The sequence below is a fragment of the Dermacentor albipictus genome, chromosome 8 (assembly GCF_038994185.2).
Source record: "Dermacentor albipictus isolate Rhodes 1998 colony chromosome 8, USDA_Dalb.pri_finalv2, whole genome shotgun sequence".
Classification (NCBI taxonomy): Eukaryota; Metazoa; Arthropoda; class Arachnida; order Ixodida; family Ixodidae; genus Dermacentor; species Dermacentor albipictus.
This window is the reverse complement of record NC_091828.1, coordinates 87,282,714-87,298,507: the sequence shown is the minus strand read 5'-3', so window position 1 is coordinate 87,298,507 and position 15,794 is coordinate 87,282,714. Positions and strand designations below refer to the sequence as shown.

Below are 15,794 nucleotides of genomic sequence, written 5' to 3'. Positions count from 1 at the left end.
CAAACGATTAATCTTTTCCAAAGTGTTAAAGTATTTCTGCGATAATAGCTACCTGTTTTTGTGGTTTCCTTTCCAACTACTTTGGTGTTTGACTAGTCAAAATGAAACCAAGCGCATTGAAAACGAAACAACGCATTTACACATGATGCGTGGTTCATATTGCTGTAGCCAAGTGTGCGCTTACAATTTCCGATATCGTTTCTCGAAGACCTGAGAAAGCCGGAACGAAGGATTTGAGCTCACAAGTGGGCTCAGAGTTTAGATCCTTACGAAGTAGCACCCAAACGTCATGCTTCGATGGACGAAAGCGGCAGCAGAGGCAACGAATCCAACTTGCACGATGGACCACCGTCTCCGCCAGAAGCAGCGCGCCTGGAGAATACGGATTGGTAAATGCTCACTCACACTACGCCAACCCGACACTGATTTCGGTCTGCCGATTGCCGGCGACAGCATTTCTTTCCATCGTGTCGGTGCCTCTGTCACACTGTACTGACGCCGACAGTCTACCGACGGTCGGTGGAGTGCCCGGCGTCGGTACAGTGTGACAGAGGCGCCGACACGAAGGTAAAAAACGCAAACATTTATGGCACAACTCGTCGATGGCGCATTGTATCACAGGGAGATCATAAAACTCTGGGTACTGGCAAACTCGTGCTATATTCGCGCGCGTACAACAGCGTGTGCGCCGCCATGCATGTGGGACGACACAAGCACCGCTGGTTAGCGTGGACTTTCTTTACTTCGTGATACACATAGAATAAAGCGAAAGTGTCTAATAAATACTAACTGCAATTTTAAGCAATAATTATACTGTACTTAATGGCAGTCAACTTATGTACAGTAATCTCTTGATTACCTTTTGAAGTATCAAGATTTCACTGCCAGGCCTGGCCACACACTGGTTTTTCTTACTTTCTTTGCCAATTTAAAATTATATTTCCTACTTGAATCCCGAACAGCATACTGGATTCTATCGCTATAAATCATGTTTATTTCATTTACATCAACGTCTCACAGCACATCCTGGCCAGTTGTCAGTCCCTTTAAAAAAAAAGATTGATGTTAGGACACTAACAGTGAGACGCTTTTCCCCCCACTTCCTTCTGCATTTGATATTTTGTGATTTCGCTTGTTTGTATGTGTGTTTGTTCTGTGAAATTGTAGCTTGCAACCCAAGAGACATCTGAGTTAGGCTAAGGTGAATTGATAGTAGCGGTCCACTCTTGTGGCTTTGCATGCAGAGTTAGCTGAAAGAATGTACAATGGGACAAATGTTGAACAAAACAAAGTAACCTGCCACAGTCGTTCAGTGGCTATTCCATTTCTGCTGCTAAGCGTGAAGTGCTGGGCTAGATGCCCAGCAGCCACGGCGACATTCTGATGGGGCTGGAATGCAAAGCATTTACTATCTAGTTCGATTTAGGGAGCACATTAACCTTTACATTGCCAGTCCTCTTGCACAGCCCTCTTGCAACACCTGCTTCTTTCAAGTATGCTCGTCTTGCGTTTTGGCCTTCCGAAGCAACTCCTGCCGTAAACAACATGGCGTACTTGTCGTGGCCGTCTACGTAGAGGCCATCCTAAGCACAGAAAAAAAAATGTATAAGTTAAATTTCTGACAGCAGCTAGAGAACACACCTCGGCAGTCTGTCTTGGCAAGGCAGCCACCATGAGATAGCGTGGCAGGTTCTGTCTGCACGTTGACAGACAAAGGAATTTATGAAAGGTTGACGAGTTCTGAATTCATAGAATGCGATGACACAGAACCGGCTTCTGTGCAGCATGAAATGCCTCCTTTGCACCAACCTGTGACAAAAGCCTGGCAGAAACTAAGGAGCATTATTTAATAAAAAAAGAGAACACGGCACTCAAAAGAAGAACCCCTGGTTGTCAAGATCCTGAGACTGGCGCACTATGACGTCTCTCGTAAGCCCTGTTTTGCTTTGGTATGGTAAACCTCGTAATCTCAGTCCAGTTTTTAACCAAACATTGGGACAGGGCAGGCATTACATGAAAGAGCGTAGCAGGACAGACATTAGACAAAAGAATGCGACAGGACAGGGGTGTGATCGGAGATCGGGCCATGAAAATCCAGTGCGTGTTACAATCGAGGGCTCGCTAGAATAAAGTAAGTGCAGTAAATTACATATGTAATTTGCATAGTCTGTTGATGATAATTAGAAGAATGCAGTACATTCATCTAGCCTTGTGTGCAGGATCATAGAAATGGTCCAAAAGAGATCACTGCAGATGCTCTTCTTCAAGCGGCACCATTGTGACCTTTCTGTGGAGCCGAATGCAGTGATGGCAGCGGTCCTTCGCCCACACACTTCTTAACCTTTGCTCTGCAGCGGCAAGACCACATGTACCGGTCTCTGCTGGCACTGGAGTCGAGGTACACCAACGTGCGCCTGGAGCGGTACCGCCTGGCCACCATCTGGGGCGGCTCGAGCCTGCTCGAGATGCTTTTGCGGGGCATGGCTTACCTCCTGCGCGAGCATCCTGGGTGGGACTACTTTGTGAACCTGAGCGAGACCGACTACCCCGTCAAGTGAGTCGCTGACTACCCCATCTGCACTGCCAAGTGTGGTCCGTCTACCCCGTCAAGTCTGGTCAGCACTATACTGAACGCAGTATAATAATAATAATAATAATAATAATAATAATAATAATAATAATAATAATAATAATAATAATAATAATAATAAGCCTCAAGAAAAACAATAATGTAGATTCAGTGCATATGTTGGAATCTGTGTGAACCGAGCCTACATTCAAGTACAGTTGATGACCGATAATTCTGACACCACCGGGATTGTAAATAAGTCCTAACTATCGAATGTACGAAAAAATAAATGTATCCAAAGCAGATTATAATATTTCTGTTTTAAGGCCCCTGTGCAAGGACGAAGTGGTTGATTCATTGCTGCATGCACTTCTGCTTGCATGCAACCAAGTCCACCTGTACTTCTGCCAGTTTTGTGCTGTCTCTGTACGCCGCTGCAAGGACAGCAGAGGGCCGAGTCAGATCGGCATGTGAAGGCTCCAGTGCACACGGCACATCATCATCATCATCCGAGTCGGAGTCGCAGTTTGATGGTGGGAGAACTTGCTCAATCGTTTCGTCATTGGTCAGTTCGGCACATGACGACACAGCGCCATTGACGTCTGCAAAGTCTTCAGATGTATGGCGGCAGGAATCAGCACGCTGCAGCCTAGCAGGTCATCAATATGTCCACATTTGAGCTCATTGTGGTAGGCGGCAGATTAGGCTCTTCAATTGAGGAGCCGGGCTCATTCGGACTGCAACTCAAGACTCATTTGAAGTCGGACTGCGAGGGCACCGTTGGCGCCACTTGACGCGTAGAATCAATGACTTCATGAGAAAGACTTCTTGGAGCCAGCAGCGCTCTGTCTGGAACTCATACTGAAAAAACAAACAAGCACAGAATGGCGAATCGCTGACCAGAAGGCAAATTCAACAAACAAGAGCGGGCCATGCGTGGTGGTGCTGGAATGGATGTGATGATCACGATGTTGATGCGACCTCACAATTTAGGCAAAGCCTCCAAAATCAGCACTTGCAGTTAAATGTCCGAGGCGCAGTGCTGCAACTAAGGCAAGGCCTCAGGGATTACCATCTGGCATGCAATCTCTGAGGCCATGCTTGATGTCTCGTCGAGGTTGGCAGAGGAGATAATGGCGGCAAAGTCGGCGTACGCTACAGCCACGGATGAGGTCCGGGTAATTGCATGCAGAGCTGGCGGCTGTCCGAAATATCGGTTGTCTTTACACATTAAGTCTGTGGGGCCATTGGCGGTGCCGCGAAGCTGTCTGAATTTCCCAGCATGTCCGGATTACCAGTGTTCGATTTATCGGTCAGCGACTGTAGTGTGTGTTAAATTCTGTGCAACGAACGGTGATGTGTACAACTGTGTTTACTTTCATCCTATGCACCATGTATTCACATGCGTTGTTTATGTACTGCAGCATTCGCAAGCTGTTATGAAACACAAACACCAAATCAGGTTGGATGTGCTCTGTAAAGCATCAATGCAGCAGTATCAGGAGGACAAAGGTGATTTATGATGCTTGTCGGGTGAAGAAATGGTGAGGAGAGATGTTTAGTTGATGAAGAGGTTGCACTGGAACAGCTGTGTTGTGTGTGCGGTGTGCGCAGTGCCTCTTTGCAAAGCACAAACCCAAATAGAGTTTTGAAGGATTTGTTCGCATTCTAGGCTGATTTACCCCCATATTCTAAAATAATCCTTGTCCAATAGCACTTTCCTTACTTTACCGAGTTGACCACAGCGACGTCCCCTTGACGAAGAAGACGCTCTGCTTCTAAAAAATTGTCGAGATGTGCAATTGTAAGCGCAGTCATCACATCTGTCACGGGGCGGTACTGTCGTCTGCTTTCTTGAGTCGAGATGGAACGTTGACTAGAGGAACATTCTAGAATGCAGGGGTTGGTCTAGCCGTTTGGTGGCCTCTTCTAAATGGTGTACGGTGGAGGTCTGTTCTCAACGTCTTTTTTTGTTTATGCAGGTCTCGCAAGGAGCTGGAAATGTTCCTGGCCGCCAACATGGGGTCCAACTTCGTCAAGTCTCACGGCCAGGATACGCAGAGGCGAGTACTGTAACCACATAAAAAAAAATATTATTATGCTTGAACTCTTTTATTGGAGCAAATGACAGCCAGTCATTATGTTGGACGTATCGTTAGTGATAACGATACGTCAAACACAATGACTGGATGTCATCTGTTCCACTTAACGAAAACATTTGTGGATTTTGCACACAAGAGCAGCAGTGTTCTCTGCATATTGTAGCGAACGTCGAGTTATGACAGTAAAAAAAAAAAGCAGGATGGAAACTGCTATTCAGAAAGGTGTTGCACTGGCATGTCTTGAGACCAGCAGGCATTGAATTGCCTGATTTATGAGCTACATACAATGGCTTCTAATTACATCAACGCAGTTGTGGTGCACATCTTTGGGGAATGTAGAACATTGAATGCTCGGGATGGCACATAGGAGAACCTCTGCTAGGACCTTTCAGCCGATGTGTCGTCGGAAGAAAGTGCGGGTGATTGATTGATTGATTGATTGATTTATTGATTGATTGATTGATTGATTGATTGGATTTAAGATAGCAAAGCAACACTGGGGCTATGAGATATGTTGTTGTGCAGGGCTCCCGGTTAATTTTGACCACCTGGGGTTCTTTAACGCGCACCTAAATGTAAGCACACGAGCACTTCTGCATTTCATCTTCATCAAAATGTTTCTGTGGTGGCCGCTAATAGAACCCGTAACCTTCTGCTCAGCAGCAAAGCACCACAGCCACTTAGCCACCGTGGTGGTTGAAATTGAGCCTGAACAGAGCAGGTAGCGTGGCTTTAATAGAGCACGATTATTGAAGCTTGGCAAATGTTTGTGGAGCGTACTGTGTGCGGATAACAAACTCGAAAAAAAAAATACAAGAATTTGTGGCCCCAAGATTGCTCCTTGTATTGTACCAGGTGCTCATTTTTATGATGGACCCCTTCTCTCTTTCTTTTAAAACAAACTGTCATGTCTGGGTTCCTGAAGTTTTTGCACATAGACAATGTGGCTAGACGGACATTAGCAGCGAAAAATTTGAAAAATAAATTTCTACAATGGCTTTAATGATGAAGATATGCTGATTAACTTCCTAATTACAAGCTTTGGGGCACATGCAACTGCAAAAATGAAGCCGAGAAGTAGTGAAGTCGTGTGCAATTAGCAGAAATCCTAAGACTAGCTCCACTTTCGAGATATTTGTCTCGAAAATCTGCTAAAATAAGCGTCGGGGTTCCTATTAGGGTTGTCCAGCACTGTTTGAGGCATTCATTTGTGAATATGTTAAAAGCCCATGTATTTCATGGCACATTTTAAAGTGCGATATCTAAGAAGTGGTGCTGTCTTAAGATTTTTTCTAAGCAGACATGACTTCACTACTTTTCACCTTTAATTTTACAATTGCAACATACTCCCTAAAGTAAGTTGGAAAAATGTCATTAGCATATTTAAGTTAATTAACACAATTATTGTTAACATTTTCTTTACTGCTTAGGCACGCCTAGCCATGTAGCTTATCGGCAAAAATAGCAGGGGCCTAGATATGACAGTTTCTCGTAAAAAGAGTGTTCAACTTTAAAAGAGACACCTGGTATGTTCAGGCTTGAGTTATTTCAGGCTTTCACAGTAATCTGCAGCCAAAACAAAAAAAAATTTCCTTCAGCGTGTTTTGTAGCCCCTGTGTTGCTTCAGGATGTTGAATCTAACCAACCAATTGGTTGATCAATCAATCAATCAATCAATCAATCAATCAATCAATCAATCAATCATGCTGCCCTCCCCCACCTCCATGCTTCTTGCTGAAACCTTCCTTTGCGTTGTATCTCGTCACTTACGTGAGCTAGTGCTAGCGGGAAGCCATTTCCTTTCGTATCCATTCCCAGAACTACCTTTCCTTGAAGCTTAAAAAAAAAAAACGCCTTGAAATGAGTGCGGTACCTGCGAGGAATATAGTACTGAATAAACTTTTCAAGGAAACCTACTATGAGCGTAGCTACTACGAGTGCAATATTTTCCTTTCTCGTATTCCTCCTCAACATCTGTTCCGAAGAAGTGGGGCTGCATAGGTGGCGGTGTACCACCTACAGGCCACAGTGTTACGTCACATGGCTTTAATGTTACGCTTCTTCTTTCAGCAGAAATTGACAGGCACTGTTGGCAACGCATACTTCCGGTCAGTATTACTGCAGTAACGGTGTTCTTCCGTTTTCTATGAGAGCGTTGACATCAGTAATATCGAAATAAATGGAATTATTGTCCCGAAGTGTCTCTATTATTTAGAATGTATGTTTGTAGTAATTTTTGTATCTTCTGTATAATTTCAGATAATTTGCACGTTCTGATTCTTTTTTATTATGTACCTTGTACAACAATTTATTGTTATTTGTGTTAGGTTGTAAACCATGCCCCCCCCCCCCACCTCACGCAATGCCTCGTGGCAATGTAGGTGTAAATAAATAAATAATATAGTGTAAATAAATAAATAATATAATAAATAATAATAAATAAATAAAAGTGTAAATAAATAAAAGTCACTTTTCTGTGCTGTAATGTGCTATATAGCTACGTGCAGCTGTTTTGTCTTTTACGGAGGGGCATGAGCAGCACATTTTCTTTCGCACTTACCTTTATGGCAGCCGCACAATTTCCAAGGCTCGAAGGAGACGTTGTCTCTATGTGCTTGCTCGTGCGAGCACATTGGCAGCACTCATATCTGCTCCGTGACGGATACCGCACTCCGGACTTACATTGGAAGAGTTCCTAACGTTATGAGCTTTGACCATGATGGTGACACACCTCGAAGATGTGCCAATCGAGAAATGGACAACTTGTTCCAGTCAGATGTTGGCACTTGGGCTGGCTTGCGTCGCCACTTGCTAGGAGCTGCGACCCCTACAAAGACTAATCGGAACACATGGTTGTCTGAGCATCTTGACGCTGAGAGGGCTCGTCGTGGCTGCCCACGGTGGCCGCACTATCTACGCTACACAGCAGACGCAGCTACGCGCAACTGTAGTGCATATAGCGCAACGCTTGCCCTGTGCTCGGCAGGGCTGGAGTGTGTGTTTGTGCTGGTGTGCTCCAGTCTGGCAGTGCTATGTGGTGTTGACTGGCTTTGTCCTGCATGGACATTAGCCAAATCCAGATGGTGCATTTTAAAGCGATGTCTTTGCCAAAGCGTCTAGCCAGAAGTGACTGGGAGTGAGTGAGCACTGACGTGCATCCCTTACTCAGTCAATCCAGGATCTATCGAACTCGGATAAAATGAACTATTGTTCATTTCGAACCATAGTAACATCGCCTTGGAACTGTTATGTAAGAGTGTCGCACTGTACTACGTGTATCTTGAACTTCTGTTCACTGCCACATTCAGCGTATCGAACTACTGCGCTCCTCTGCACTCCTGCAAGGGCACTTCTCCTAATAGGTTGCGATCACGTCTTGCTCCACAGGAAACATTCATGCCGATGAAACAACACTCTAGGGGCAGATGCTCTGAAACAAGTCATTGAATTTGAAGGGCAACAGTAAAAGTGAGCAAGGTGCATTTCTCAAAATATGGATGGCTCGTTCAGCGAGGACCTTACTTGTACTCCATAATGGCAGATTTGCTTTAGTAAGCTTCACCACAACACAGATTTACGATGCGGTGAAGCGTACTGACAGTGGGAAAGATCTGTCTGCAGTGAAGCATACTATACCGGCGGCTGTTGGTCATCGGAAAGAGGATCGTGATGCTGCTTCAAGAATGCAAAATGCCTCCTGGTCCGCTGCGTGCATTACATAAGAAATCGTGGATGGCACTCATATCTTTTCAGGGCCCCTTTAACAGTACACGGTAAGGAGTTCGTCAATCTCATGCTGTTTCCACTCCGACGGCACAGGTTCATCGGGAAGCAGGCGCTGGAGCGCACATTCCATGAATGCGGCGGGCGCATGTGGCGCTTGGGCCCACGCACGCTGCCGTGGGGCCTGCGGCTCGATGGCGGCAGTGACTGGGTTGCCCTGCACCGCGACTTCTGCTCCTACGTTGCACTACCCGAGCACGAAGACCCCCTGCTGCAGGGGCTCAAGGCGCTTTTCCGACACACCCTCCTGCCGGCTGAGGTGAGGACGGTCGCTTACTGTTGTTGTCCTTGCTGCCATAGAGTCTCATACAATGCTCACTGGAGCACGCCTTCTAACTTTTGCGATCTTATTGTAAAAGTTGGTGGACAGCCCTGCATTCCACAGTGGTGCACATTGAAAAAACAAAATGAACAGCCGACATCTCATGCAAGTAAGCAGTCTGTAGTAGACTTCACCAAATGGAATTTTTCCCAGCTTCGGGTGCAGGACATTCAGACCTTGTTATGATAAAGTTGCATCCGACACAAAAATATCTTCGTTATATCTGATATTTACTATACAGAGAAATCTCATTGTAAGAACTCCTATGGGACTGCTGAAAATCATTCGTTGCTTTGAAATCAGTAGAACTCCGTTAATTCAACCCCAGTTAATTCAATCCTTTAGTTAATTTGATCATCACTGAAGGTCCAGGCAGGTGTCCAATGCACTTCTATGGGCCCAAACTTTCATTATTTCGGTCCTAAAATTGGTCTTTGCCGGAAAGTTCGGAGTTCACCAGTTACTATGTACGTGCCTAATTCCCATGGTAACCCCAATAGTGAACCCTGTAGGGGCAGCGTCTGCCTTGGCAGATCTTAGGGAACAGGGAATGCATTGAACACACGTCAATCTCCTGTCAAAAAAGCCTGTTCTCGGCCTGTCCTAGGAAGATTTTTAAGCAATAACCGTAGCTCACATGTCTGATTACATAATTTACCCAATTCTAACAGGCATCTTCTTGTCTTTTTTTTTTCCAAGAAAATTAGGCCAAACATTGCCTGTGCCGTGTAATTAGAATACCAAAACCGCCTTTGCGGCATTTGTGTGCTTCACTGCATTACACGGATATGTAATGGAGCGAAGCGTACTTCAAGTTTCTCATTTGTCGCACTGTCATTTGTCGAGAGCCAATGTAACAAGAGTGGAACGTATGCCATACAAACTGTTCATTAAGCTTGCCTGTCGACCTGTTCATTCCAGTCGTTCTTCCACACGGCGCTGCAGAACAGCATCTTCTGCGGCACGGTGGCCGACCAGAACCTGCGGCTGGTGAACTGGAAGCGGCGCCAGGGCTGCCAGTGCCAGCACCGTCACGTCGTCGACTGGTGCGGGTGCTCGCCCAACGTGTTCCGCACGGACGACTGGCTTCGCATTCAGGTGGGTCTTCCCTCAAAACGCAGCTGCTCCAGAGCTTGAATGGCATTGCAATGGCATTCCTCATAACCCTCCTGAATGTTTTTTTGTTAATGACTTTGGGCCTGTTTTTCAATTTTACTTGTCGAGTCAGGTTTAGAGAAAAATTTATTTTGTTTATGAAGAAGTTGCAAAGCTGTTGAAGGACACGTGGCGTGAAAATCCAAAATAATGCATGCAAAAATGAAATTGTGATGGCGTCTAAGCCGTCCAGTGGTGGCAGCGCTCTTAGGATGTCGTATATGGTTGCCTGCTTTGAGTAAGTTTATTAAGACAAGTTCCAGAAGCAGGTCAAATTGGCAACAGCAAAGTATCTGAAAAGGGCATTTCGATCTAAAAACAATAGCTAGCGGTATATTACTGTGTGTATCCTTCAACAGGGGTGTGCTCAATGCAAATTAGTATGAAAAACAATGTACTACCCAAACCCCCTCATTCTTTTTCGTGTCCTCAAGATTATTATGAATTTTAAGGTTAATAGGTTGGCAGGTATGGAAGTTACCGACTGATAATTCCTACTTGACGGAAATCGGCATTCTTGAGGCAGCTGGAAATGCTTATTCTTCAACAATCACTCAACCACGACCGCAGCCGTAGCAGCCGATGCTGCGACTGCCATAGAGTTTATGGGCGGTCACCATCTTAAGCACCATAAAGAAGTCTGTGTCGGTGGGATGCAGATTTATATGGTTTCGCTGGGCTTTTATCACTGAGCCACAGATTATGCACTGCGCTACGTACTCAAAAATCGTGTTCACATGTCGGTAGAAACATGCGGCCGTGCAATTTGAAACGGCTCAAATGGGCGATCGACGAACAAGATGGCAGCCACGACGTAGTCCCATGAGAATTAGCATTAGCATTACATGGCTAGATGAAGTCTAATTTTCCAGCAGGTTTCATTGATACGAGATTGCAGTTTACGGACTTATAGTTGTTGAGAGATAAGAAATGCACTGTCGCGAGGTACACTTCCGGAATACACAATCTTTCGGCAGTAACGTTCAGTACATTGCCAAACTCGGGCTGCATGATTTGTTTTCCAGCCGCTAGATCCGATGTAAACAAAAGAAAGCACAAAGCGCACTTTCAAAAACAGCAGCTGCCCACAGCAGCAGCTTCCCTGCAGTACTCACCCACCTGTGTCATGTGAATACGCCGGCAAGCACTCGGTTTCCTATTCGGGCACCAGCAGATCTCCTCGCCGGTAGTCGCGTGCTGCGTTCGCACCTATCACCCCTATTGCGACGAGCATTCTCACCTATCTGTGTCACAGTGCACATGGCGTAGTGCTGTTGAAAGGGTACTGCATGCTTTTAAAAAACAATAACCCAAATGCGAGGCCATTCCCTACTGCAGGCGGTGCGAAGTGAGGATCACCTTTTGCCATGGTAGCATCGTATTCTGGTGAAGATCGCCAGCTTGATTTCGTTTCGGACACACTATGCAACAGAATAACGACAATGTGCATCTCGGGCAGCTCGGGCCTCGCCAGCTTGGCACACGTCGATGTCTCATGCCGCAATGATTTGTGCAACGCTTCGCATTATGTAGATGTCAGCTACAGTTGAGCCTACCAGATATTTTAGTGACTTCGGATCGTTATGTTTTCCTGGTTAGCATGTTTTTTTTCTCGTGTTTTCTTTATTTTAAACGTACGAATGGGGTTCTGCTGTACTGGCTGATTCACGGAAAGTGCCATAGAGGGATGTCGCATGGAGATTGCATCAGTCGTCCATTTGGGCGTGGGCAGTTTAAATTGAGGAGCAGCAGCAGGAACTTTGGTGGCAGTTTTCTTCCCAACAAAGTGACATTTTGGCACACAGAAAATGATGATCGACTTCTAGATGAGTGGTCTATTGATCTAGCTTGACTTGATATTGCTCTTTAGTTTCCTTTTATCGCATTCACTGCAGCATAGGTCACCGGAGGGTCATGGCAGTTATTCCTCCTGCGTGGCTGCGCAGGGCTTTCCTGCAGCACACAAGCAACGTCCTTCCTGTAAATCAGTGGAGAGAAACTATTCTTGTTGTTTCTGATCTGATGCATCGTGGTGTCATCTCTTTGCACCTTGAGCAAGTTTCCTAGGAGAACAACTCCCTGGTGACTTACCAGTGGGTCATGACACACTGGAAAAACACAAGCGACCCACTAGTTGGTCACGTCGCACAGGAACTGAGACTACAAAAAATGCCGCTTCAGTGATCGTGTTAAAGAACACCAAGTGGTCAGAGTTAATCTAGAGCCATCCATTATGGCATCTCTCAAAGCCCTGCTGTTGCTTTGAGATGTTAAAGCTCACAAATAATAAATCAGTGAACAGAAGTAAAGAACCAGTGTCACTTCTGCATGAAGGAAGCTTTCTTACTTCTTCCTTTTGTTCCATCAGGCTACTCGCGACCGTCCTGTCTTCTTTGCCCGGAAGTTCGAGTCGTCGGTCAGCCGCAAAGTGTTGGACCAGGTGGACATGTGGATTGCAGAGTCAAGGCCCCACCACTCGTCGGCTGGCCCCGCAGTGCCGCCCACTGGCTACTGGCAGAGCGAGTACGACCGTGGCGATAACGTGGCTGCAGACGACGACAAGCTGACGGTCTACGAGAGTCTGGCAAAGCTTGCTGATCGGCACCTCGGTTCATTGTGTGCCATCAGCCGCAACTGCACCCTCCCATCAATTGATGCCGTCCATCTCTACTTTTTCGGAGACCAATTTCAGGTGAGTCCCAGCACTGTGGTCAGTAAGACCATAGAGTTCCCGTATTGGCAAGTGTTGTGTTTATTTTACTTTGGCTCGTTATCGCCACCCACGCAAGTCTTATCACTTTATGTTTTGAAGCACAAGTTCTTGCATTACTTGCACATATTGATGCAACGAATGTGTTTCCAAAGCTGCGTCGTTATCGCCTATCTCGTGGGTTCGGAAAGTGGGTTCCGCGGCAGCCATGGTTTCCACAGGCCCCTCCTCAGGGTTCCGCAAGCCACTGATAAATTTTCCCTGGTTCCGCGAGATGGCTAACAAAAGGTGTGCTCAATCCAAGGAACCTCCATTATCCATGCCCGAGTGTCAAAAAGCACATCACAGTACACAACAGCCACCCATCTCCGAAAACTGGTAGCACGCCTAAGCTTTCGCACTTGAATCTCGGAGGATGTAACTTACCATCGTGCCCATTTCTCCCATTTGTAGGTAGGTGCCGCTAGCGCATACGCTGACGTATACGCTGGAAGATGTTGAAAAAGTTGAAGTTTCGCCAGTAAGGTGAAGCATTGATTGTGATAGCAAATTAGCAGACAGCCATACGAAGTAAGGATAGCACTTTTATCAGCTGTAACTTAAAAACATTCGCTTGCTAACTAAATTAACAAGCATGGTGTCAGCACACACAGCAAACATGAACACATCACGCTCAATGACCGCAGGCACTCACTGTCGAAACGATGGCGTCGCAAGCGAGACAGCAGCAGCGAGCGAAGTGACCTTCGTGTTGTCTATCGCTTCAACGTAAGTTGAGTGCCGAGAACAGACTGCATGCACGAAGGTACGCGCTGCAGATGCACCTAGGGTCTGCACACAACGCAGATCGCTCTTAAGATACTGCCGCGCGACCGCATGCAGCTGCCGCATACGCACTTCCAACCAAAGTAGAATGCCACCCTCCCTCCCTCCCCTCCCCCCGGGGCCTTGCAACGTTGGGTGCCTTGAGCATGATGGGAGACGGCGCGCTTCCTGCCTGCTTTCATCTCTTTCACGTGGGCAAGACTGAGCCGCAATCGCTGGCTCCCCTCACATGCCTTCACTCGCACATACAGCGTAGGGTGTGTGGCGATGGTGTTATCGCCCTTTTACTTTATATAGAAACTCACAATGAAGCCAGCGCCGACGGCGGAAATGCGCTTGGAGCGTCCATTTAATTGCTGTCGCAGTAAAAGCTCGTGAACGTTATCTCTGGCTGCAGAGGAAACTTTGTTCGAGCAAGCCTTCAAACACAACCCTCAAGCGACTACAGAAACATGGGCAGTATGACGAAGGAAAATCCCTGTGGCTTCAAATGTACACGATTCTTGACCATCACAAGCCTCTTCGTAGAGATATGAGGTCATTCAAGACCATCCTGGTATACTCACCGTTATTGGACGTGTACAGAATTAAACATTAATTCGTCACATACTTTAGTGAATCCTGTTTCCATTGATTTATTCCGGAAAACCCCGGTCCGGCTGGAGGAATCATCTGTGAGTGCTTGCATTTGTATGTGATGATTTGTAATCATTGACATGACTAATCAAGTTTTATATGATCATGCACGTGCACTTGACAAAAAGGAAAAAAAATTATAAGACGGTCATTTACAGAGGACATGCGCATGATCCGCTAGAAGAAAAGACAAGATTACATTGAAAAAAGGTTGCTCAAGTAAATAAAAGACGTCACTATGTTTATTGCCAATTTTATTCGTAAAAATAAAATAAACCAGTTGAGGTTCCTCGGCCCTTCGTGGAGCTTAGCAGGGTTCCCTGTGACCAACATGCTTGCGAAACCCTGCGCTATCTGAATGTGTCTTCAGGGCTTTCCTCCTTCATGAATATTTGTCATGCTATATGCAGGTCGTTGAGGAACTTCTGCGCCGCCTGTAAATAGCGGCCAGCTGATAGCCGTTTCACTTTTAATGCAGTCGAGGCTTGTTAAAATGGACTAATAATTCAGCAAGAAAGGTCCTTCATATTCGAAGTTGGTTCTATCAGAAGTTAGGGCCGCAGTATGTCGTGAAACGGTGGAATGTTGCATATACAGTCAACTTCCGTTAATTCGTCTTTGGCGAGACCAACAATATCAATCAAGTTATCCGACGGGTCGAATGAAGCAAGATGCAGAAAAGGTGCCAGAACACACCGCTGATTCGTTTGGCAGTATTTGCCCGATTGTAACACGCCCCCGAATCAAATGCACGCCAGCTTTCTATGTGTCCCAAGCAGAAAACTAATGTAGAGATAACATTAAAGGTCCTAAACGAAATAGAAAATTAATGCGCACCCGATTTTTCAGCAAGAAGAATGAACAAGGGTCAGCATGTGTGGCACAACGAAAAGTGAAAGGCGTAACATTAAAGGGACACTAAAGCAAAATGTAAAGTTGTCTAGGTCATCCGAGTATTCGCCTAGAAGTCAATCATCGTTTGCTGTGTGTCAATATATAAATTTCTTGTGTAAAAAATTGCTGTCGAAAGTCCCACTGCTGCTCTCAGTTTGAACCGTCCGCGCCAAAGCGGAGGCCTTGACGTGGTCTCCATGTGACCGCCCTCCATACCATTCTTATATCTTGTGTAAGCTGTTTGTTCATGTCTATATACGAAGCGTACTGCTTGGCGGATGCAGGTATTCAGCTTGCGTGAGTCGCTCTGCTTAGGCTTAGGTTACTGGTTACGGTCACTTGAGCCTCCGCGGTCGGAGCTGGCAGGGTGGTCGGTTGCCACACGTTGCCACCTCGGCAGTTGTGAAACAGAGAAAAGCGATGCCACTCGCAGTGGTGGGTTCGCGGCCACTCTCTGTGCATCAAGAGGTGGTGACGCCATAAACGTGAGTTACCGTAGTCGACAACAGATGGCACCACTTCAATTTTCTATTTGCATCATTTTCTCGCCCACAAAAGCTCTGTTTTCATTGCGGATGAAGAATTTGTTTTTACGGAAGCCTAATCTTTCACTCTAGCTCGACTTAATGTTTGCCTTTAGTTTCTCTTTAAGAGGTAGGAAGACAGCGGTGTGGATTAGAGAGCAAAAGGGGTAGCCAATATTCTATTTGCAATTAAGAAGAAAAAAATGGAGCTGGGCAGGCTGTGTTATGTGCAGGGCAGATAACCAGTGGTCTGTTAGAGGTACAGAATGGGTGC

At 46.0% G+C, this 15,794-nt stretch overlaps 2 protein-coding genes across 6 annotated transcripts in view; both read left to right on the top strand.

The window, feature by feature from the left end:
• LOC139048832 (uncharacterized) overlaps positions 1-15,794 on the top strand; it is a 396,301-nt gene that overhangs the window by 258,579 nt on the left and 121,928 nt on the right. The window lies entirely within an intron of this gene.
• oxt (Xylosyltransferase oxt) overlaps positions 1-15,794 on the top strand; it is a 43,720-nt gene that overhangs the window by 14,668 nt on the left and 13,258 nt on the right. For all 5 annotated transcript variants that reach the window (XM_070523669.1, XM_070523672.1, XM_070523668.1 and 2 more), the window contains 5 exons: positions 2,355-2,554; positions 4,552-4,632; positions 8,491-8,713; positions 9,698-9,874; positions 12,300-12,623. In XM_070523669.1, the coding sequence (XP_070379770.1) occupies positions 2,355-2,554; positions 4,552-4,632; positions 8,491-8,713; positions 9,698-9,874; positions 12,300-12,623 (1,005 nt within the window). The remainder of the gene's footprint in view (positions 1-2,354; positions 2,555-4,551; positions 4,633-8,490; positions 8,714-9,697; positions 9,875-12,299; positions 12,624-15,794) is intronic.